The sequence below is a fragment of the Neovison vison genome, chromosome 1, assembly GCF_020171115.1.
Source record: "Neovison vison isolate M4711 chromosome 1, ASM_NN_V1, whole genome shotgun sequence".
Classification (NCBI taxonomy): Eukaryota; Metazoa; Chordata; class Mammalia; order Carnivora; family Mustelidae; genus Neogale; species Neogale vison.
Window position 1 is genome coordinate 143150645 of NC_058091.1, and position 23076 is coordinate 143173720.

Consider the following 23076-nt stretch of genomic DNA (forward strand, 5'->3'; position numbering starts at 1 on the left):
GGTTGGTTGTTCATTTGGTTTGGGGTCAGGGGACTGTTGCCAGAAGTAGACATGATCCAAGGTAGCGATTTGAGATCTGGGATGGCTAGCTCTTTCTGTAAAGGGCCAGAGAGTAAATACTTTAGGATTAACGGGCCATAGGATCTGTGTGGGAACCCCTCGACTCTGCTGTTCAAGCACAGAAGCAGTCATAGATACACAGAAACAAATGCGTGTGGCTGGTGGTTGTGTCTCAGTAAAATGTTACTTACAAAAACAGGCGGAGGGCTAGATTGGCCTATGGACCACCCGCTGTCAAGCCCTATTCTGGATCCCTGAACATATACCACTGAGCTGTATGACTCTGACCTCCCAGGAAAAACAGTTAGAGTTTCCAGTTAACTGAAGTAACACATGGAACCTTCAGGATTCCCAGCCAAGACTTCCCCATATTTGTATATATTAAAATTGTTGTCAGAAAGAAGAGCATTTTTCTCCCTTGCTGGCTTCTTTTTGGTGCTAATCTGAATTGTGTTATTTACTCGTCATTTATACCCCACTGACTTCCCAAAATAATTTGAGGTAGCTTACAGTAAAAAGCATGTATAGGTTTTAGCTGTCAAAACAGAGATATAAAACCAAAACCACATGAAAATGTCACACCAAACAACCTCTGAATATTCCGTTTCTACCCGCCAACTCAAGCAGGTAGCTCAGCCTTTTTAGGACGAACCAGTCTCTTGGACACCTCCTAAACTGAACACTGATATGCTCTGTGTTTTATCTTTCCTAGCATAATTTCCTTCCTGAAAAAAATTTCACCCCATGTTTTATAGTGAGTCTTCTACCAAAGGAAATGTTTGTATCCGTCATTTTTCTTCTGATAGAAGTATAACTCAAGAACTCTCATACATCTAAGGGGGTACATGGAAATAAAAGAGAAAATCACAAGCTAAGGAAAACTTTGGTGAGCCCGTGACTAGTTCAGAACAGATTTGGGGGCCCCTGGAGAGTCGGGGGACTGTTCCCAGTCAGTCACAGGCTCATGCCTGTCCTCAGAGGGAAAAGAAGCTGTACGTTGCTTCAGCGTCAGGATGGTCAGAAGCGCACTTCCGAGGTGGACAGGGGAGGTGGGGGTTTGGGCTGGCTGCAGGGAGGGGTGATGTTTAGTGGGTGACGTGGAAACAAAGCCAAGGGACTTGCAGCCCTGCCAGCTGGAATCGTTCTGAAATAGAAAAACTGGTCTACGGGGCAACAAGGGCGTACAGATGACTCTGATCTCAAATCCGAGCTAATGTGGGATTCAACTGCTTAGCCAAGTGGCTTCCAGCGGTCACGGAGAGCCCAAGGCTGGAGGGTCCGCTAGGATCCCTGGCACTGGGGAGGTGAGACAGATGTGCTCAGGCAGACACTGGAGTTTAAAAGGAGGAAATGCAGAAAGACTTCCCTAGGAAATCTGAATACCAGGCAAGGATCCATTCACAAGTGAAAACAGAAGCCGCGTGGCTACCTGGCAGTTGGATTAGCAACAGCAGAGGGGAGCGAGAAGCAAGAGGGGGTTGGTAGTAAGGACAGGAGACCACGCTCGCACCAGCATTGCAAGATGCAGTCGTGGGCTAACTCAACGATGTAGAAGAAATCAGTTCTGTAATTGGCACCTGGGAAGATGTTCGATCTCTGTTTTAAAGATGTTTCATCCGCTCAGTGAATTGATAAATATCCTAACCTTTATATGGGAAAGAGAAATGAAGAATTTCCGACTTATGCGGCAGTCCCTTCTCTCGTTGCCTTGCTGGGAAGGCAAATCGGGGTAGGGTTTGGAGGGAGGAGGCCGTTCACCGTTATCCGTCAAGGTGATCAGCATGCCGGGCTCTCTGACTCTGCGTCTGCACCAGTACAATGTATTGTTTCTGAGAAAAGTGCACACTGTCGAGCTGGCAAAGATGTTTGTGCCAAGATGATCATTTTATGAAAAAATGGAAGTAAAATGCTGAAAAAAAATTTCTGATTGCAGAAGTTTTGGATTTCAGTACCCCATGTAAGGGATTGCAGATCTGGTTATACAGGTTTTTAAGTTTGGCAAGGATCAGTTGTGAAGTTGGAAAAAAACAGTTTGGGGACTGTATACAGAATGGTCCCCTTTCTTTGAAAGTAATAATTGTATGTGAAAATACATGCACGGAAGATCTAGAACCACACGCAAAATTTCCCGTGGTGGTTATGGTGAGTGGACAGGTCTCAGTATACGAGAAAACAAGCTGCTTCTTTCTGTCGACCAGAAGAGAACCCCACTGCCCCCCCTCCCACTGTCACAGACACTAGGGGAGCAGGAGGTAGAGACCGTCCTTAAGTAGTGGATTCAGCTGGAGAAAACCATCTCATTAGCAGGAAAAGAGGCTTCTCTTTTCATCACCAAGTATGAGGCTTATGTCATCATTATAGATATGCCTAAGTCGGGTGAATTCGTTTATTCCATAAGCAAATAGCTTCGAGTGCTGTGTGTGAGATACCACGCAAGGCACTTGGGCTACACAGCAGAACAGAACAAAGGCAGCCTCACACAGAGGCCTGAGCTGTGACTAGGAAACCAGGGGAAGGTGTCCTTTTTCACTGGACGCACATCGGCGTCCAGGTCCGGGTAACAGCAGTTGGCATTACAGTGAAATCCAAGCATCTCAGTTTTTTCCTTCAGTGTAGTCTTTTCTGTTTAATCTCATGTGTTTGAAAATAGAGTTTCTGAGGATGATTACTGTTTCAACTCTGAAACCTCCAGGAAAAGGTCTCCTCGCTGGTCTGTGACAATGACCCACAAAGCCATCAAGTGGCTATGATTTCTGATTGCAACCCCATATCCCAGACTGGCACTGTAGTCCCTCACTCTGCACAAGGAAGAACCTCTAAACAATGTCTTCATGCAGGTGGATAGGTAGACAGAGAGATACATAGACAGACATTTAGATACTTATGCACGTGTGTGTTTTTGTCACCTGTCAACTCACATGTTTGTGTTTTCTTCCACAGAAAAAACAAAGAACGAAAGACCTTTCCCGGGTGTTCCATTCTTATAGTCCGTACGATCACAAGGTAAGAGAAACATGTTATTCGTGTGTTGGATTCAAGTCTTTCTGAACATAGAGCACAGTTCCCGCCAGTGGATAGTGATTTTGAAGCACGTTTTCCAATTACATTTGTATTTCCATTTTAATTTGTCAGCAGTTTATCTCTGCTAAAGAAGTCAAAAAATCTTCATTTCTGAACTGAAATAATCACGTCTTATTCACATTAAAATCCAGTTACACGTTGTCCCTGAAATCTCAAAGACGAGGCAAAGATAGATTTGGGGGTGTTATTTACTTGGTTGGTTTTTTTTTCTTTCCAAACGCTGAAGAAGTGAACTTAATTTTTGAATTGGTAAAGACAGTTGACATAGGCATTACCAGCTCTTTGGCTTTCCATTGTTGTTAACAGAGGTATTTTCTCTGAATAAAATCCCAAAGAAAGAGTAGTATATAGCATAATACCTGAAATGCCCGCTTCCACAAGTTTTGCCCCACAGAAGACCAGACAGTGCCGAGACCCCACGTATTTGTCCCCCATCTTGAAGGACCTATGGCCCATGTTGCTTCATTTGTACCCCACGCTCTTCGCTCCCTGTATTTGAAGAATTCCCAGACAACTTTTTACTTGTAAGCATTTCACCATCTATTTTGTATAAGAGCTCTTTAAAAACACACACGCACGCACACCTGACTGTCTTAAAAGAAAGCTCTCCCCACCACATCATCGTGGGGAAATATATTACAGGGTTCCCGAGGCTCCCGCACCACTTCCGCATCATGTAAAGGTTCCAGGAAATCTGTTAATTCGAGGTGATTTCAGAAGCGAACAAAAAATTTGCACACTTGAAATGCTAATATAAACTTCAATCTTGGTCTGTGAATTTACAAGGAGACATGTGGTGGGGATTTTTTAACTAGCCAAAATAAGTAGTGTGAAAACTATTTTCCTCAGTTGAGAATTACGGAGATGTCTGGATTCAGGAGGAAAAAACTGTGCCAGTTGTTCATAGAAGTTGAAAGATTTTCAGTAGCTTCTAGTGTTTCTGTAGTGACCAATTGACTTCAGGCACCAACAATTTGTGAAAGCGGTGTTTATGCTTCATGTGACCATGGCAATCTATAGTACTAAAAATATTTCATGTTGCGTTTTCCTGCAGTCCCTTTGCAGAATATGGCAATTTGTTTGAAAGAGATCAGGAGAGCCAGTAATGCCTGACGGTAGAGAGAGAAGGTGCTGGCAGATAAGGAACATGCCAGCAAAGGGAAGGAGGCTGGCGGGATTCCTGATAGGAGAGTTGTAGTGTTTTAGATGAAGCCATTTAATTTAATTAACAGATATGCAGCAATGGCTAAAGTCAACATTCAGGAACAACAAAAGGCTTTGACAAATCAAAGGTTTTGCCCGACTTGTGTAAATTTTGCCCACTTCTAACATTTTTTGATTCACAGTTAAGGGAAATTCCATTACTCTTTTATTAGAACTCTTAATGGAACTTAGCCATTTACAGCTCCTACCGGCTTCCTCTTCATATCCTTTGTGGCATTGTATCAAAGTCACCTCAGATTATTTTGGCTTCCCTTGTGAAGACTTCATTCCTCTACAAATTAGTCATTGGGCAATGAGGAGTTGAGTAGAAGTGCTAGTCGGAGTTCCTTTTGATCTTTGCTTCAGGATCGGTAATAAATTATTGTAAAGAGCTGGACTGCTTGGTGAGTGATTTTTGAAGTTCCAAAGGTTTGGCCTGTTGGCATTCTACTTCATTCTGCATGTGTAGGGACGGAAAAGGAGAAAGTTTCCAGGCAGCTCCTGCCCCTTTCTCCAGCTCCATCCATACACGTCTCATTGGGTCACTGTCAACCTTTCCTGCTGTTGGTCCGTGTCCACAATGACTAGCACCACAGGGGCTGAGGAACAGACACTGCTCTCTCGGTCTTAGAATCATCCCCCACCCCCCATAAATAAAATACAACAAGGAGCTCATGATTCAAGTTACTTTGTCATTTTAAGTACCCAATTATATTCAACAAATTAGCTTTCTAAGCAGATAGGTTTTAACATAGAATGTTTTGTAAGATGTGGTTAGAGTTGGCTGAAGTATCTCGTGCTTGGTGAGATCTCTGTAGTGATCTTTGAATTAAATATATACATGTTATAAATGAAAGCTTATATAAAATAAAATATAGGCTGCAACATGCTTTTAAAAAAAGAATATGGGGGGACGCCTGGGTGGCTCAGTTGGTTAAGCAGCTGCCTTCGGCTCAGGTCATGATCCCAGGGTCCTGGGATGGAGTCCCACATCGGGCTCCTTGCTCAGCAGGGAGCCTGCTTCTCCCTCTGCCTCTGCCTGCCATTCTGTCTGCCTGTGCTTGCTCTCTCCCCCTCTCTCTCTCTGACAAATAAATAAAATCTTTAAAAAAAAGAAAAAAAAAAGAATGCAAGGCAGAGAGTAGGTGGGATACAGTAAAATCAGACTGGCTGTGTGTCAATGATGAATGAAACTGAATGATGAGTTTATGGGGGTTCATCATGCTATTCTGCACATTTTCCTTTTTTGTTGTTGTTGTTAACTTGGATGGAAATTTTCCTGGGAGTGAACGTTGTGGTATTCGTTTCCTCTCTAGCTAGATTCCTTTTATCCGTTTATTTTTCCCTTGACGTAAAGTTATACCAAAGAAGGAACACTCAGCATTTCCGTGGGTTCCTTATGCTGAGTCAACTCAGAAACGCAGCTTCTGTTCTAAAGCAGGCATCATTTCCCAGGGTTTCATCCCAAATTATAGTGGGTCACTGAAATGATAGCCCGGCCTGCTAGAAACTGTTAAAACAGTGGTAATTACAAAGGATAGTCCAACCGTTCTCTTCCCGGTGAGTCAGCTGTGTTTGCTCTTTTCTCCTCCGCAACTCCCCCAGCCCAGCCAAGATTGCTCTTGCCTGACCCCAGGCACAGGAGCGTCACCGGGTTAAACACACCAGTGGTATTTGAGTGAGGCCAGGTGTGTTTCTTGATCGTCCTCTGAAGCCACTGTTTACGTTGTAAATGGTCAGTTGGGTTCTCTTAAATGCTGTTGCAGAAAGCAAATAAAGCTTAGAGCAAAATGTGCACTCCGAATGAGTCTTCAGGAAATTACCTGATTTATTTTTTATACTCTAAGACAAATTTGGCTGGAGATGGGAAGAATTTCATTTTGCAGTGTTATCTCTGGTTCCATGACCATTTAAAAAAACAAGACCAAAAACTGTTTCCAGTTCTTGTAATACAGACTTACAGAGAATGACTTGATGAAAGCCAATTCCCATTTTTCTGTCCTCATAAAAGGGAACACTGGTAAAGAGAATCCAAGGCAGCAGGTAATTTGGTTTTATTTTGTGCTCTGTATGCTGTCCTCTGTTATTTTAATAAACACATAATAAACATAGCTTGTAATTTCTGAAAACACATCATCCTAACTACCAGGAAAGGTTACAGGTCCAGAACCCTTCCATGTATCTGGAGTTGAATTTTTTTCTTTGGATAAGTTATATGTAAGCAGAGTAGGGCTATAATTAGAACAGTTTTTATTAAAACTCTGCTTATTGGCATGTGCTTTCTGTCTTTGGTCCGAAAGAAGTATTGTCATGCATATAAAAGATGTCTCTCTCTCTCTCCTCTTTATTTCCTTCCTTACCCCCCTTATTTCTTTCTTGTTAGGTTTTTATCAGAGTTATGTGTTCAGGGGGGAAATCTCAGTTTATTAGCTAAACACAGATGTTTATCATCTGCTAATGTTAAAAAGCTATAAAATATGAAAATTGGAAGAAAAAGCACACAATTCTGTTTCAGTCTGTGGTGGTTTTTAATATCTGGATAGTTTAGTCTCTAAACACAGTTATTCTGTGTAACTTTTTATATATTCCACCATTAAAAGTGAGTCTTAAACGGGTTACTGTTACAGTTTCTATATTTTATAAAGTGAACATCTCATGTTCTTCGAATGACTGTTATTATTTCAGAATTTTCTGTATTCATGGACATAAATACATAAACACATGTGAGAGAAGAAACATTACTGTAAAGCCATGTTGGTGGAATTGGCTTTTCCTTTTTGACTTTTTTTTTGGGGGGGGGGTTGGTGACTGGTGTTATTTTAAGAGTTTTTCTACCAACACAGACATACTTCAGCTGAGCTGTACACAAATTCCTATGTGCCCCCACAAGCAGCTGTGTATGAGTTACCATACAAGCAGATAGGACACTGACATCAGTGCTTTACACAGCCAGGGGCCTTCTGTGCGGGAGTCTCTGTGCCTGAAACCCGGCTCAAAGCCTGCCCGCCCGCCAGCCAAGGCCCAGCCTGTCCACCCCACTGTTTCATTCTCTCCCCCACCTCGTTACTTCTTTAAGTCCCCCATCCACGAGCAGTCCATTTTTAAAAAGAATACTTCTAACAGGCGTACATGTCTGGCTTCCCCCAAAATAACCCACCTCAGCAGCAGCTACAAAGAGGGTGGTTATGGCTTCCAGAAGCCAGAGCTCCATTAAAAACTGGCAGCAGGCTAAAAGGAGGGCAAGGCCAAGGCCATAAAGACGCTAAGTCATCAACAAAGGAACTCAGAAGTGCCGCTACCCAGGACCACTTAATTTGGACCCAAATACCCAAAGATCCCTACCCATTTTTGCAGTCCCAGAGTAAAATAATTGGCCCTGAATTACATGAAGAGGCAGATGTTTGAAGATAGTAGAGACGTGTATGGTCTATTTTTAGAAATACTGCTATTTTAAGGATAGGTATTATTTATCTTGGAAACTTAGGAATAGCTGTTTTTTGAAAGGTTGGATGAATGAAGTATTACTGTAGAATGTGGTTTAATAACAGAGAAAATAGTAAGAGGGGTTGAACATAGTTGGGTAAAGGACGAAATACTGTGTGCGGGCAGAAAAAATGAGCAGAGAATCCATATTCCCCCAAATTACTTTTTTGTATTATTAGATACTGTAAAAACATCAAAGTACACGACATTTTTATCTTAAAGAGTACACTAGGCATAACTTGAGTAGAAGAATTGTAACTAACTTATCGGTACAGTGCATTTTTAAGTGTGATATTAAATGTACAAAAAATACCGACTTGTATTTGCATAACCCACACTTCGTAAGGCTACCTTAAACTCTGCTATTAATACAAACACATCTGGGAATTCATGCCTCCCTGTGTGCCGTGAAATAGGATTTAATAGAAAAATGTAAAAAAATATTATCTGTGGCTTCATGTAGACAGAAGCATACAGCAAAAGTTTATTTTTAAAGTCTTGGGGAAGAAAAGTCATGGGATATGCCACCACCCTCCCTTCCCTGAGAGACTGTAGTCCCTGAGGCATTGAGTCCCATAAATACATATGTCCTACCTGGGGCGAAAGGGGCAGTTTCGCATTAGAAATCCTGTATTGATCTACATTTCTCCATCAGTCGGATTTGTCTGGTGATTTAAGATAACAGAAGTCCCTCTACCCAGCTCTCTCTGTTTGGAGAATAACGGTCCTTCGACTCAGTCCTGGGGCAGCCGCGGTTTGGTCAAGCCGTCGTCATCCCCTGCGCGGGGAGGAACACGTCGCAACAGAGCGGTTTGAGTGGTTCCTCCCGAGGGGAGATGGGAATTTGGATCCCGGCCTGCTGGCCCTGTTGCGCTTCGAGCTATCTGCTGTCTGGAAATAGCACATTCGGTTTTTCACGGATGCGGCGCTTTACCATAGCCAGAGCTGCACGGCGCGTGCGGGCAGAGAGACAAGTTACTGACTCGGCGTGTTGACGCAACGCTTCGCACAGCTTGTCCAAAGCCATTTGTGCACGCCACTCTCTTCCCCATCTCTGGCAAAGACCAAAACATGTTTAAAAAGGGGCTGGGCCGCCTGAATGGCTCAGCGGGTTAAAGCCTCTGCCTTTGGCTCAGGTCATGATCCCAGGGTCGTGGGATCGAGCCCCGCATCGGGCTCTCTGCTCAGCGGGGAGCCTGCTTCCTCCTCTCTCTCTGCCTGCCTCTCTGCCTACTAGTGATCTCTGTCTGTCAAATAAATAAATAAAATCTTCTTTAAAAAGGGTAGGGAGAGATGTTGCTAAGTATCAGGAACGACTGGATAAATGCCCAGTTGGTCGAGTTGCTCACTGTTGTAGAGCCGCGAGGCATGGGGAAGTGAGTACTTCAGGAAGGAATAAACCCCCGTTCACATCCCATGATCTCTACCCTAAAGCCGAACGACAAACTCAGCCTCAAAGCAAAGCGCGTCACTGAAGCACATCCCGCTAGAACTCTGTGCCCCCGTTTGTTAAAATGTCTTCCCTCTCAAGGGGATCCTAGAGCCATTAGCAAGGTGCAGACGTGCCTCAGCGGGGTTTTCCTTCAGCAGTAAATGTGTCTGGCTACCCTTCTGCTTCCTGATCTGTGCCAGTCTGACCCAAAGGCGTCGTCTTCATATTTAAACCTCCCCAGCAAGTGATTCAAGTCGTCTAACTCAACAGCTTTCCTTGAATGTAGCTTTGCCACTGTATCTCTGTATTTTTCTCTTTTCCTTCTAAAATGACATTGATCTAAAACCCAAACATTTTTTTTACACGTTAGTTTATGATGTGACCGGAACCGCAAGGACGGGGGATACGGAAGGAGGCGAAAAGGGCAGACACAGATCCCGGCCCGGTGGATGCCAGCTCCCTGCTTTGCCAGTCACCCTGAGGACTGACAAAGAGAATGGAATCTGAGGGGACCTTTTAGTATTGTTGTTGTTATTATTATTATTCAGGTATAGAGTGCACCCCATGTAACTGGCACTATCCCCAAAGCTTTACAGACCTGCAGAAGTCCTTTACTCTTCATACCAACCCTATAAGATGAGGACTCGGGTTATCCCCTATTTTACAGGTGAGGAGGCAGACCCGGGAGATCCCCTGACTGCTCAGGGTCACAGAGCCCGTAAGTTACAGAGCAGTCAGGCTCGAGTCCAGGCCCATCACCCTGGTACCAGGAGTAGCTGAAGAGTCACCGTGTAAGATGCTCTAATTAAAGGTGGACTGACGCTTAAGGTCATGGCCAAAGTGACCCTTCTTCCCCTGCCTCTCTCCCCGCCCCCCGCCACTTCCTAGTCAAATTCTAGGTAGGTGAGCTGTAGGGGGAAAGAAGTGTGAGAGGGGATGAAAGGGACCAAAGTCAGAAGCAGGGGAAGAGGTCGAGAAGTCCGTGGACTGAGCTCCTGGTGAAGCAGACAGTAAAGCAGCCAGGCCAGATCCTGAAAACCACCGCCCTGACCCCCAGTGTCCGGGTCCCAGCTGGCTGATTGACCATCAGCCTGGGGCCGAGATGTGTTGAGTAAAGCTGGATGTCAGGGCGAGTGTGACCAGAAACCAACAGATCAGGCTGGCCCCGCGTTCTGTTCCCCATCTTGCCTTCCCGCACTCCTGCCTGCCGCCTTCAGTAGCAACAGGGTAGGAGGTGTCCGAGCCAGAGAAATAGGTAAGGCAGAGTCTGAACCACTGAGAAAGGTTGAGGAGAAAGTCATCTGAAGCGGTGACATGTCAGCATGGGAAAACAGTGGCAGAGCAGCTTGGAAGCAGGTAGGATGATGTCCTGGGCCACTTATCCAGACCCCAGCTGGCACTGTGACTTCCTTTTATGGGCAGGCGGGGTCATGATGCAGAAATTGGGAAGTTTCCTGGATCTGGAGTTAAGAATGTCATAGTTAGCAGATTACTCTCTCCCCTCCATCTCTCCACCCAAGCACTCTTAGAAATCTTAGTAATAGGGGAAGAAGCAAAGTTCGTGATGAAATCCTTTGCCGACATGCAATAAAAGTATTGATAAAAAAATAATCAAAAGAACATCTACGTAAATACGGCTGTTACTATGTTTCCAAATTATTTCTCAAACCTGAAGGAGTCTCCGTTTTTCCTGCCATTGCTTGCCTACCGCCGCTACGAAATTCACCAGCACAGGTGGAAATGAGCCAAGGGCAGGGAGAGGAACAGCATTGTACCAGGAGCTGAAGGTGCCCTACAGCCACCCCGGGCTTGCACCACACTGTTCCACCAGTCACCCTGCCTATCCTCCGTCATCAGTCTCTGCACCCTGTCCCAACCCTGGCTGTGTCTCCTCACCACTGTGCACGACCGCTTACCGGCCTTTCCCACTACCACTGGGACAACACTTGTGTCTGGCATAGTAGCCAGTCGGTATGCTAGGGCTGCCAGAATTGACAACTAAAAACACAGCACACCCAGTTAAATTCAAATTTCAGCTAAACAGTGAGCATTTTCTTATATGAATTAAGTCCCACGCAACAGTAGGACGTAGATATACTGAAAATTTATTCATTCATCTAAAATTAATATGCACTTGGTGTGCTCTTTTTATCTGGCAACCCAGGCTGCACAGGTATGACATAGTTCACTTTGGCAAATTGAGACAGGAAGATGAAAAGTAAAGAAAATCCCAAAATGGAATGAAATTTTTAAAAATGATTTTAAAACCTCCCCTGCATTTGGTGCTAAGGACGTAAGAATATTTGCTCCTCTTCCTCATCCCATCCTTATTTGTATACCATGCCTGGTCTCCTCTCAAAGACGGACGCCTATGACAGGTATTTTTAATTAAGAAGAGAGAACTAGGACACCTGGGTGGCTCAGTCTGTTAAGCGTCTGCCTTCCGCTCAGGACATGATCCCAGGTTCTGAGACTGAGCCCTGCATTGGGCTCCTTGCTCAGGGGGGAGCCTGTTTCTCCCTCTTCCTCTGCCCCTCCTCCATGCTTATTTTCTCTTTCTCTCTCTCTCCTCCAAATAAATAAAGTCTTAAAAAAAAGAAAGAAAGAAAGAAAAAGAAGATAGAACCTGCTAGAAGGGAGGTGGGTGGGTGGATGGGGACGAAGGAGGGTACTTGTGGTGATGTTGGCAAGTGTTGAGTCACTATATTGTACACCTGAAGCTAGCATTACACTGTATGTTAACTAACTAGGATTCAAATAAACTCTTAAATAGAAAACGAAGATAAGGGACGCGTGGGTGGCTCAGTTGTTAAGTATCTGCTTTCGGCTCAGGTCATGATCCCAGGTTCTGGGATCTAGTCCCACATCAGGCTCCTTGCTCAGTGGGAAGCCTGCTTCTCTCTCTCCCTCCTCACTGCTTGTGTTCCCTCTCTGGCTGTGTCTCTATGAAATAAATAAATAAAATCTTAAAAAGAAGAAAAAACAACTTAGTCATTTGACCTTAGTTCTCTAAAATCTTATAACAGCGTTTTACCCTGGGAAATCTGTCTGGGAAATTGCTTGGAAGACACAAACAGAAGTTAAATTAAAACATACCCATACCTTACTTTCAAGGAATAAGAATTTTCATTTCCCCCCTGAAAAGCACACTTTGTTTCTCAGCAGTATATTTTATCATAAAACATAATTAATGACTTCTTCGTAGCTGAGGTTCTTTCTGTTGAGATGTACGGAGAAACATTAATGCTCGTGGTGCTCGTCGCAAGTAATGTAGAGTCACTAGAGGAATGAGGAAGCTCATTCTGCTTTTCTTTTCTCTCTCTCTCTCTCCTTAGCTCTACTGCTCAAGTTTTAAGACTGTCCTGAGTCCTGTGATTGGTGGGCTGCAGGTTGATGCTGTTTGCAGAATGGGCTCCCCAGGCCTGGCCTGTGTCTTCCTCAGCCCATCATTAACAGTGGTTGAAAGGCCTCGGTCTGTGCGCCCCTCTCATAGGATTACCAACCGGCGATCAGAGTCAGACTTGCATGATTTCCAGAATTCTTTTGGCCAAAAACAGTGAAATGCAAGTATTTCCATGGGCCAATAATTCACTCTCTCTCGGGTTTTTGCACAACATTAAGAAGACGGGATTACAGTTAGCATCTGTGGTGTTTTTCTCGTGTATACATTAACGCTCTAATCCTGAAATTGGAAAACTGGAATTTTAGCATCTGGGGAAAAAAAAAAAAGTTAACTAGCTTCTTCTAATGACTGCTAATATTTTCCATTATTCAACACTACCTTGGGGTGCCTTTCAGAATTCTGGAGATATTTTAAAGGCACACGTGTCAAATAAAAATAAGAGAGTTCTGAAAACTCAAGTTCTTTTTAATTTAGCTAATGTATGGAACACACATGGGTAAGAAAGGAGACTATCCATTTTTAATTACCATAAAGTATAATAATCCAGCTACCGTGCATAAAACAGATCTCTAATACAGTTTAAGATTTTTTTCTTTTGAGGGGGGATGATTTTAAAGCTGCTTGTTTGTCTTTACCCCTCACTATTTCTTATCAACACTTTGTTTTTCTGATCTAATTTAAAATTTTAAGTTGTCGCAGGTTAAGGTTTCATTTGACCTTTTCCACCACTCCATCCTCCTAGGCCTTTTTCACGCTCTCTTGTTTTCGGTTGTCTCTAGGTGCAGGCTGATTACCTTCCCTGGTCCATCCTTGGCATTCATATTTTCTTACCATTCCACTTTTGCACTTCTCCACTGTTTCTTAGATATTCTTGCCTTTTGCCCTCCATAATGTGTCTCCTTGGGGTCTTGATGTGGTGTCTTGCGTCCTGGTACTTCCCTTCTGCCGGAGCTAGTCACTGGCGGCTGGACACAATGGTCCACCCTCCGATTATACAGTCGTAACCGTAGAGCTGGGAACGCCTTAGAGTTCCTGCAGTCCTACCTCACCCTCATCCCATCTCCACTGCGTAGGTGGGAACAGGTTCCTTTGTCCTGTTGAATTCATCCTTCGGAATTCAGGTTATTTTCCCCTTTTCAGATGCCCCAGGAAAATTGATCTCACACTATCACTCTGACGCACGTTTGCCTTTATTACTTGACTTGTCGTGCTCTGAGAATTCAGCTCCATCCAATAAATGTGGGTTTTTCCCTGGAGGACAGGCACAGTGACGGGGCTAAGATGCTCGTAATCCAGCGGGGCAGTAGAGGGAGATGGCAGCAAATACTGCATTTTCTTACTTTGCTCTGTTAAATATTATTATTGGCCTAACTGTTCCATCCTGCCGCACTGTGGGTGTCTGCAGGACGGAGATCACATCTTGCTTTGTTTTTCCCCTCTCCAAGGAAAGATCCCAGATTCCGGATCAGAATCTAATGTGTTGTATATTTATGAAGTGTATTTTACTTTTCTTTTGATCTGCCTACCATAACTATACAAAAGCACTTACCCATAATCCCAAGGATACAGGGTTAAAACCCAGTTTCTTAATTCCCGGTTTGAGGCTCTGCTCGTGTCACTACATAGTTGGAATGTTCCAGGAGTAACGGCCACAGCTGTGGGCGAGCGTACTGTTTGTTCTCTGTTTTTGATTATAAAGTCAGTAACAGAACGCTTGCTACTGTATCAAAGAAAGCCTCCTCCTCACCGTTACAGACCCTTGTTCACTTCTCCAGAAGCAACCATTGTTTCTGGTTTTATGTGTTTATTTCTAGGGTTATTTTTATCTGTGTAAGCACATACCTATCTGTGTTTTATATAGACACTTGCTTTTTTATTCACATATTAACATAGATACAAATTCTTACATTTCCTCTTTCATACAATTGCACATCTTGGAGATGATTTCAACCAGTACATAAAGAACTACCTCATCCCTTTTTGAAAAAGTAAATGGATGTGTTCTGTACCAGGTGTTGGCCATATCTAACTAGACTCGTACTCATGGATCTTCGGGTAGCTTCTGATCTTCTGATCTTACAGATAGTACTGCGGTGTATAATCTCACGAACGTGTCCTTTCATGTCTGTGTAACTATCAACCGTATGATAAATTTCTAGAAGTAGAATGACTGTATCATAGGTGAGTGCGTTTTAAATCCCAAGGATAGCAGGCTACCCACCAAATGAGATGTTCCAAAGTACATTCCCACCCTCAAGGTAAAACAGCATTTCCTCACACCCTCTCCTACACGCTGTGTCAACTAACTTTTAAAATCTTCTCCTCTTAGTCACAAAGAATAATTTGGTCTTTAATTTACATTGCTATCTCGACCTTGCCGTGCTGTATGACCTTGCCAAGATACTTAAGTTTTCTTTACCCCTGTTTCCTCCATAAAATGAGAAGAATACTGCATTTCATAGACTCTGAAATACTATTAATTATAAGTCTTGCCCTTAATTTATATAATACTGAGGAAGGAAAGCAGCATTGCTTATTATAATGTCGAGACACCATCTTAGAAGACACCATTTCATTTAGAAGACACTTCTCAAACCAAGAGGTGCAAAAATGTCAAGAAATAGACATTTTAGAATTAGTGAAATTTGCTAGTATCTGCTTTATAGGACCATCGTAAGGGTGAAGTGGAAGGCTTCTGGAAGAGTACCCAGTGCATAGTAAGTGCTCAATGAATTCTTGTTCTTTTAGTAAAATTACAGTTATTATAATTATATATATAATATAAAATATATTTTATATATAGTATATATATGTTGCTATTATATATATTATATATCATATATGATATATACATACATATATGTATTGTATACATATATAATATATGATATATGACATATATGATATGTATATATAATATACATATATTATATATGTATATATACATATATATAATGTATATATATAATATAGTCAAGCTGCGAAAGGCAGCTCAACTTCAGGCCTGCTTCTGCATATATAATATAACATATATATAATATATATTGTAATAGCTATGTATTATAGTTATTAAAATGTCAGCGCCAATACTAGGACCCAGCACATAGACATTCTCAGAAGATGGCCCTGTTATCATTATTGTTATTAATGCAAATTTATACTTATTAGAATACAAGTAGGGATTTTGTCTGTTTTTTTTAAAATTATTTTTATTGACATATAATGTATTATTTGCCTCATGGGTACAGGTCTGTGAATCATCAGGCTTACACGCTTCACAGCGCTCACCATAGCACATACCCTCCCCAGTGTCCATCACTCAGCCACCCCATCCTTCCCCCACCCCAGGAACCCTCAGTTTGTTTCCTGAGATTAAGAGTCTCTTACAGTTTGTGTCCCTCCTAATCCCATCTTGTTTCATTTTTTCCATCCCTACCCCCCATGACGCCCCACTCTGCTTCTCAAATTCCTCATATCAGAGAGATCGTATGACAATTGTCTTTCTCTGATTGGTTTATTTTGCTCAGCATAATACCCTCTAGTGCCGTCCACGTTGTTGCAAATGGCAAGATTTCATTTCTTTTGATGGTTGCATAGTATTCCATTGATGTATATACATACGTGTGTGCGTGTTTATTACATCTTCCTTATCCATTCATTTGTTGATGGGTGAATGGATATCTAGGCTCTTTCCATAGTGTGGCTATTGTGGACATTGCTGCTACAAACATTCAGGTGCACGTGCCCTTTTGGATCACTACATTTGTATCTTTAGGGTAAATACCCAGTAGTATGTTTGCTGGTCGTGGGGTAGCTCTATTTTCAACTACTTGAGGAACCTCCATACTATTTTCCAGAGTGACTGCACCAGCTTGCATTCCCACCAATGGTGTGGGAGGGTTCCCCTTTCTCCACATCCTCACCAACACCTGTCATTTCCTGACTTGTTAATTTTAGCCATTGTGGTTTTGATTTATATTTCCCTGATGCTGAGTGATGCTGAACACTTTTTCCTATGTCTGTTGGCCAGCTGGATGTCTTCTTTGCAGAAATGTCTGTTCATGTCTTCTGCCAATTTCTTGATTGGATTATTTGTTCTTCGCGTGTTGTGATTGGTTAAGTTGTTTTTAGATTTCTGGATACTATCCCTTTAACTGACGTGTCATTTATGAGTATCTTCTCCCATTCTTTCAGTTGTCTTTTGGTTTTGTTGACTCTTTCCTTTGCTGTGCAAAAGCTTTTGATCTTGATGAAGTCCCAGTAATTCATTTTTGTCCTTGCTTCCCTTGCCTTTGGCGATGTTTCTGGGAAGAAGTTGCTGCCTGTTTTCTCTTCAAGGATTTTGATGGATTCCTGTCTCACATTGAGGTCTTTCATCTATTTGGAGTCTACTTATGTGTGTGGTGTAAGGATATGTTCCGTTTTCATTTTTCTGCATGTGGCTGTCCAATTTCCCCAACACCATCTGTTGAAGAGACTGTATTTCTTCCATTGGATATTCTTTCCTGCTTTGTCCAAGATTAGTTAACCATAGAGTTGAGGGTCTATTTCTGGGCTCTCTATTCTGTTCCAATGATCTATGTTTCTGTTTTTATGCCAGTACTATACGGTCTTGAAGATTACACCTTTGTAATAGAGCTTGAAGTCTGGAATTGTGATGCCATCAACTTTGGCTTTCTTTTTCAACATTCCTCTGGCTATTCGGGGACTTTTCTGCTTCCATATAAATTTTAGGATTATTTGTTCCATTTCTTTGAAAAACATTGATGGTATTTTAATAGGGATTGCATTCAATGTGTAGATTGCTTTAGGTAGCATCAACATTTTCACACTATTTGTTCTTCCAACCCATGAGCATGGAATGTTTTTCCATTTCTTTGTGTCTTCCTCAATTTCTTTCATGAGTACTTTATAGTTTTCTTAGTACAGATTCTTTGCCTTTTTGGTTAGGTTTATTCCTAGGTATTCTATGGTTTTGTGTGCAATTGTAAATGAGATTGAGTCCTTAATTTCTCTTTCTTCTATCTTGCTGTTGGTGTATAGAAATGCAACTGATTTCTGTGCTTTGATTTTATATCCTGATACTTTACTGAATTCCTGTATGAGTTCTAGCAGTTTTGGAGTGGAGTCTTAGGTTTTCCACATAAAGTATCATATCATCTGCAAAGAGTGAGAGTTTGACTTATTCTTTGCCAATTCAGATGCCTTTTTTTTCTTTTTGTTGCCTGATTGCTGAAGTTAGGACTTCTAGTACTATGTTGCATAGCAGTGGTGATAGTGGACATCCCTGCCGTGTTCCTGACCTTACAGTAAAAGCTCTCCGTTTTTCCCCATTGAGAATGATATTCACTGTGGGTTTTTCATACATAGTTTTTATGATGCTGAGGTATGTACCCTTTATCCCTACACACTTTGAAGGGTTTTGATCAAGAAAGGAGGCTGTACTTTGTCAAATGCTTTTTCAGCATCTATTGAGAGTATCAAATGGTTCTTGTTCTTTCTTTTATTAGTGTATTGTATCACATTGATTGATTTGAGGATGTTGACTCAACCTTGCAGCTCAGGAATAAATCCCACTTGGTCATGGTGAAAAATTCATTTAATGTACTGTTGGACCCTACTGGCTAGTATTTTGGTGAGAATTTTTACATCCGTGTTCATCAAGGATATTGGTCTGTAATTCTTTTTGATGAGGTCTTTGTCTGGTTTTGGGATCAAGGTAATACTGGCCTCAGAAAATGAATTTGGAAGTTTTCTTCCATTTCTATTTTTTGGAACAGTTTCAGGAGAAAGGTACTAATTCTTCGTTAAATGTTTTGTAGAATTTCCCTGGGAAGCCGACTGGTCCTGGGCTCTTGTTTTTTGGGTGATTTTTGATGATAGCTTCAATCTCCTTATTGGTTATGGGTCTGTTCGGGTTTTCTATTTCTTCCTGGTTCAGTATTGGTAGTTTATATGTCTCTAGGAATGCATCTATTTCTTTCAGATTGTCAAATTTGAGGGCATATAGTTGCTCATAATATGTTCTTATAATTGTTTGTATTTCTTTGGTGTTGGTTGTGATCTCTCCTTTTTCATTCATGATTTTATTTTTTTGGGTCCTTTGTCTTTTCCTTTTGATATGTCTGGCCAGGGGTTTATCAAACTTATTAACTGTTTCAAAGAACCAGCTCCTAGTTTCATTGATTTGTTCTACTATTCTTTTGGTTTCTATTTCACTGATTTCTGCTTTGATTTTTATTATTCCTCTTCTCCTACTGAGTTTAGGCTTTCTTTGCTGTTCTTTCTCCAGCTCCTTTAGGTGTAGGATTAGGTTGTATACTCGAGACTTTTTTGTTTCTTCCAAAATGCTTGTATCACTATATACTTTCCTCTCAGGACTGCCATTGCTATGTCCCAAGGCTTTTGAACAGTTTTGTTTTTATTTCCATTTGTTTCCATGAATTTTTTCAATTCTTTAATTTCCTGGTTGACCCATTCATTCTTTAGTAGGATGCTCTTAACCTCCATGTATTTGAGTTCATTCCAATTTTCCCCTTGTGATTGAGTTCTAGCTTCAGAGCATTATAGTCTGAAAATATGCAGGGAATGATCCCAATCTTCTGGACCAGTTGAGACCTGATTTGTGACCCAGGATCTGATCAGTTCTAGAGAATGTTCCATGTGCACTTGAGAAAAATATGTATTCTTTTGCTTTGGGATGGAATGTTCTGAATATATCTGTGATATCCATCTGGTCCAGTGTGTCATTTAAGGCCTTTATTTCCTTGTTGATCTTTTGCTTAGATAATCTGTGCATTCCAGTGAGGGGGATGTTAAAGTTCCCTACTATTATTGTATTATTGTTGATGTGTTTCTTTGATTTTATTATTAATTGGTTTATGTAATTGGCTATTCCCATGTTAGGGACATAGATATTTGTAATTGTTAGAACTTCTGTTGGACAGACCATTTAAGTATGATATAGTGTCCTTCCTTGTCTCTTATTAGAGTTTTTGGCTTAAAATCTAATTTATCTGTTATAAGGATTGTCACCCCAGCTTTCTTTTGATGTCCACTGGCATGGTAAATTGTTTTCCACCCCCTCACTTTAAATCTGGAGGTGTCTTTGGGTCAAAAATGAGTTTCTCTCAGACAGCATATCGATGGGTCTTATTTTTTTAATCCATTCTGATACCCTGTGTTTTTTTATTGGGTTATTTAGCCCATTTACATTCAGGGTAACTAGTGAAAGATAAGAATTTAGTGCCATTTTATTGCCTGTAAGGTGACTATTACTGTATATTTTTTCTGATCCTTTCTGGTCTGTTACTTTTAGACTCTTTGCTTAGAGGACCCCCTTTCGGTATTTCCTGTAGGGCTGGTTTGGTGTTTGCAAATTCTTTTAATGTTTGTGTGTCTCGGAAGCTTTTTATCTCTCCTTCTATTTTCAATGATAGCCTAGCTGGATATAGTATTCTTGGCTGCATATTTTTTCTCTTCTAGTGCTCTGAATATATCATGCCCGTCCTTTCTGGCCTGCCAGGTCTCTGTGGATAAGTCTGCTGCCAATCTAATATTTCTACCATTGTATGTTACCTCTTGTCCTGAGCTGCTTTCAGGATTTTCTCTTTGTCACTGAGACTTGGAAGTTTTACTATTAGATGATGGGGTGTTGACCTATTTTTATTGATTTTGAGGGGAATTCTCTGTGCCTCCTGGATTTTGATGCTTGTTCCCTTTGCCATATTAGGGAAATTCTCTACTATAATTTGCTCCAATATACCTTCTGCCCCCCCCCCTCTTCCTTCTTCTTCTGGGATCCCAATTATTCTAATATTGTTTAGTCTTATGGTATCACTTATCTTTCGAATCATCCCCTCATGGTCCAGTAGTGTTTGTCTCTTTTTCTCAGCTTCTTTATTCTCCATCATGTGGTCTTCTATATCACTAATTGTCTCTTCTGCCTCATTTATCCTAGCAGTAAGAGCCTCCATTTTTTATTGCACCTCATTAATAGCTTTTTTATTTCAACTTGGTTAGATTTTAATTCTTTTATTTCTCCAGAAAGGGACTTTATTTCTCCAGAAAGGGATTCTCTAATATCTTCCATGCCTTTTTCGAGCCCAGCTAGATCTTTGATGATCGTCATTCTGAACTCTTGTTCTGACATATTACTAGTGTCAGTATTGATTAGGTCCCTAGGCATTGATACTGCCTCTTATTTTTGTTTTTGTTTGTTTGTTTGTTTTGGGGGGTTTTTTGTGGTGAGTTTTTCCACCTTGTCATTTTATCCAGATAAGAATATATGAATGAGAGAATAAAATACTAAAAGGGTGGTAATGACCCCAGAAAAATATATTTACCCAAATCAGAAGAAACCCAAAATTGGGGGGAGGGGTGAGAAGAAAGGAGGGAGAATTTAAGAAATTAAAAAAAAAAAAAAATATATATATATATATATATGTATATATATATATATGAATAGAACAGAGTCACCCACTTGATTTTCAGTGTATTCTGATCTGTTAGAAGAAACCTCCCCCCAAAATTTAAAATAAAGGAAAATATATATATATGAATGAAAGGGTAAACACAATGAAGGGATGGAATATAACTATAAAGATGGAAATAAAAAAGATTCTAAAAAAGGAATTAAGTGGTTAGAAAAAGAAAAAAAAAGGAGAGAATGTGATCAGGCTGGTGACTAAAACAAAGCCATGTGCTATATTTAGGGTATATTTTGATCTATTTAGAAGAAATTGTATCTCAAAATTTTAAAGAAGAAAACCTATATGTATACAAAAAATAAGGTTAGATACAATGAAGGGATAAAACATGACCATAACAATGAAAATTTTAAAAGATTTTTTTAAAAAAGGTATTGTTAAGATAAATTAGTTATAAATGTGAAAAGATTTATGTAAGTCCTGCATTTTAGAGTTTGCCTTTTAAAAATACAGTATGTTCTTTTTACAGCTGGCTAGTCTTGGGCTCTCTTTATGCATCCACTACAGAAAGAATAATGAAATAAGACCTTTTATTTTGAAGGTACCATGTACTTTTTTAGTTGACCCTGAGCTCTTATGGGAAACCTTTTGTTTTTCCTAGCTCTACAGATGTGGACTTTCAGAAAGTTTTTAGTATTGTATAAAGTATATATGCTTTACATTCTGATTTTTTAATTTCAGCCTTCTCACACTTCAGACTGATTGATTTGAAAGACCTTGCTTTATTTAACGTGGTTACAGGCATTAGAATATTTCTGTGCAGAATAGGTCTGTTTTGACACTTCCAGAATTTAAAATATAATATTGATTTAGTCACTTTAAAAAGAAAGATGTGAAATGCAGACTTTGTGTATGTGTTTAATAAATATTTGTATGTACTTATATGTAGATTAGATACATAAAAGTATGCAGGTAGAGATGCACATTGTGATGAAAATATAATCAGCTGATATTGAGATCAGCTGGCATAACCTAATTCTCCATAAACAGCCCAGGTTTTCTGGCTGATACTATTTTTCCCACCTTCTTACTAGCCTTAAAATTCTTTGAATGGTTTCCAGTATACTCAGTAATTAAATGTGAATGCTTTTACCTTGCATTTAGTCGATAAAGTATTCAAGTCAGAGTCTTGTTGAAAAATCAGTATAGCATGTCCCTGCTCTGGGGCTCGCCGTGGAAGGAAGCAAAGCCCTCTTGCTCTCATGCAAGCATCTTTATGTGGGGGAAGGTCACTTCTTCATGTTCTAGAAGTCCCCTTTGCTCACAGATCTATCCGCAGATGAGTTTATTGGAGCTCACAGTCGCTCACCTTTCAGTTTCTCGAAGAAGATAAGGTCAACTCCTGAAAATTTGCTTCAAAAAAAAAAAAGGAGGCAACCCTAATCTTTCCTACTGGAATACTGTTACAGTCTGCAGTAAGGTTTAGGACCACAGATGAGAATGGCAGCCGGACGATCACTAAGCCCATGCCCCCAGAAGGTCAGTGGCTGGCAACCCTCAGGTCCATCCGCGATCCCTCTCTCAGCCTCGTTCATGGCCCAGCCTCCCCTTTGGGTGCTTGAAAGACCTAAGCATTCACCAGTTCTCACTTTCATTATATCATGTAGAAGTGCTCGTTTTTAAATAAAGACAAATGGTTTTAACTCATGGATAAAAAAAAATCTTTTCCAAATTTAGTATTTTTAATAACAGATCTTGAGTATGTAAGAGACATGCATTTAGAACTTCCCTCAGGGATGATGGAAACGCTTGCCTGGGTGATCAGATACTAAGTTCCCACAGCAGTGATGCATCTTGGAGAACTGATCTCTACCCAGCTCTCCCTTTGCCTTCTTGGCCTCTCCCTCCAGACTACTTCGCACTGCTCCTCTTCGAGGCCGTGCATACCAGGGTTCTGTTCCTGGAGCGTCCACGCAGCAGGCTCC

General features: G+C 41.1%; 1 protein-coding gene across 3 annotated transcripts in view; it reads left to right on the forward strand.

Moving 5' to 3' along the window:
- The window catches only part of CDKAL1 (CDK5 regulatory subunit associated protein 1 like 1), a 633148-nt gene that overhangs the window by 512108 nt on the left and 97964 nt on the right, over positions 1-23076 (forward strand). For all 3 annotated transcript variants that reach the window (XM_044259756.1, XM_044259746.1, XM_044259765.1), the window contains one exon: positions 3001-3063. In XM_044259756.1, coding sequence (XP_044115691.1) covers positions 3001-3063 — 63 coding nt within the window. The remainder of the gene's footprint in view (positions 1-3000; positions 3064-23076) is intronic.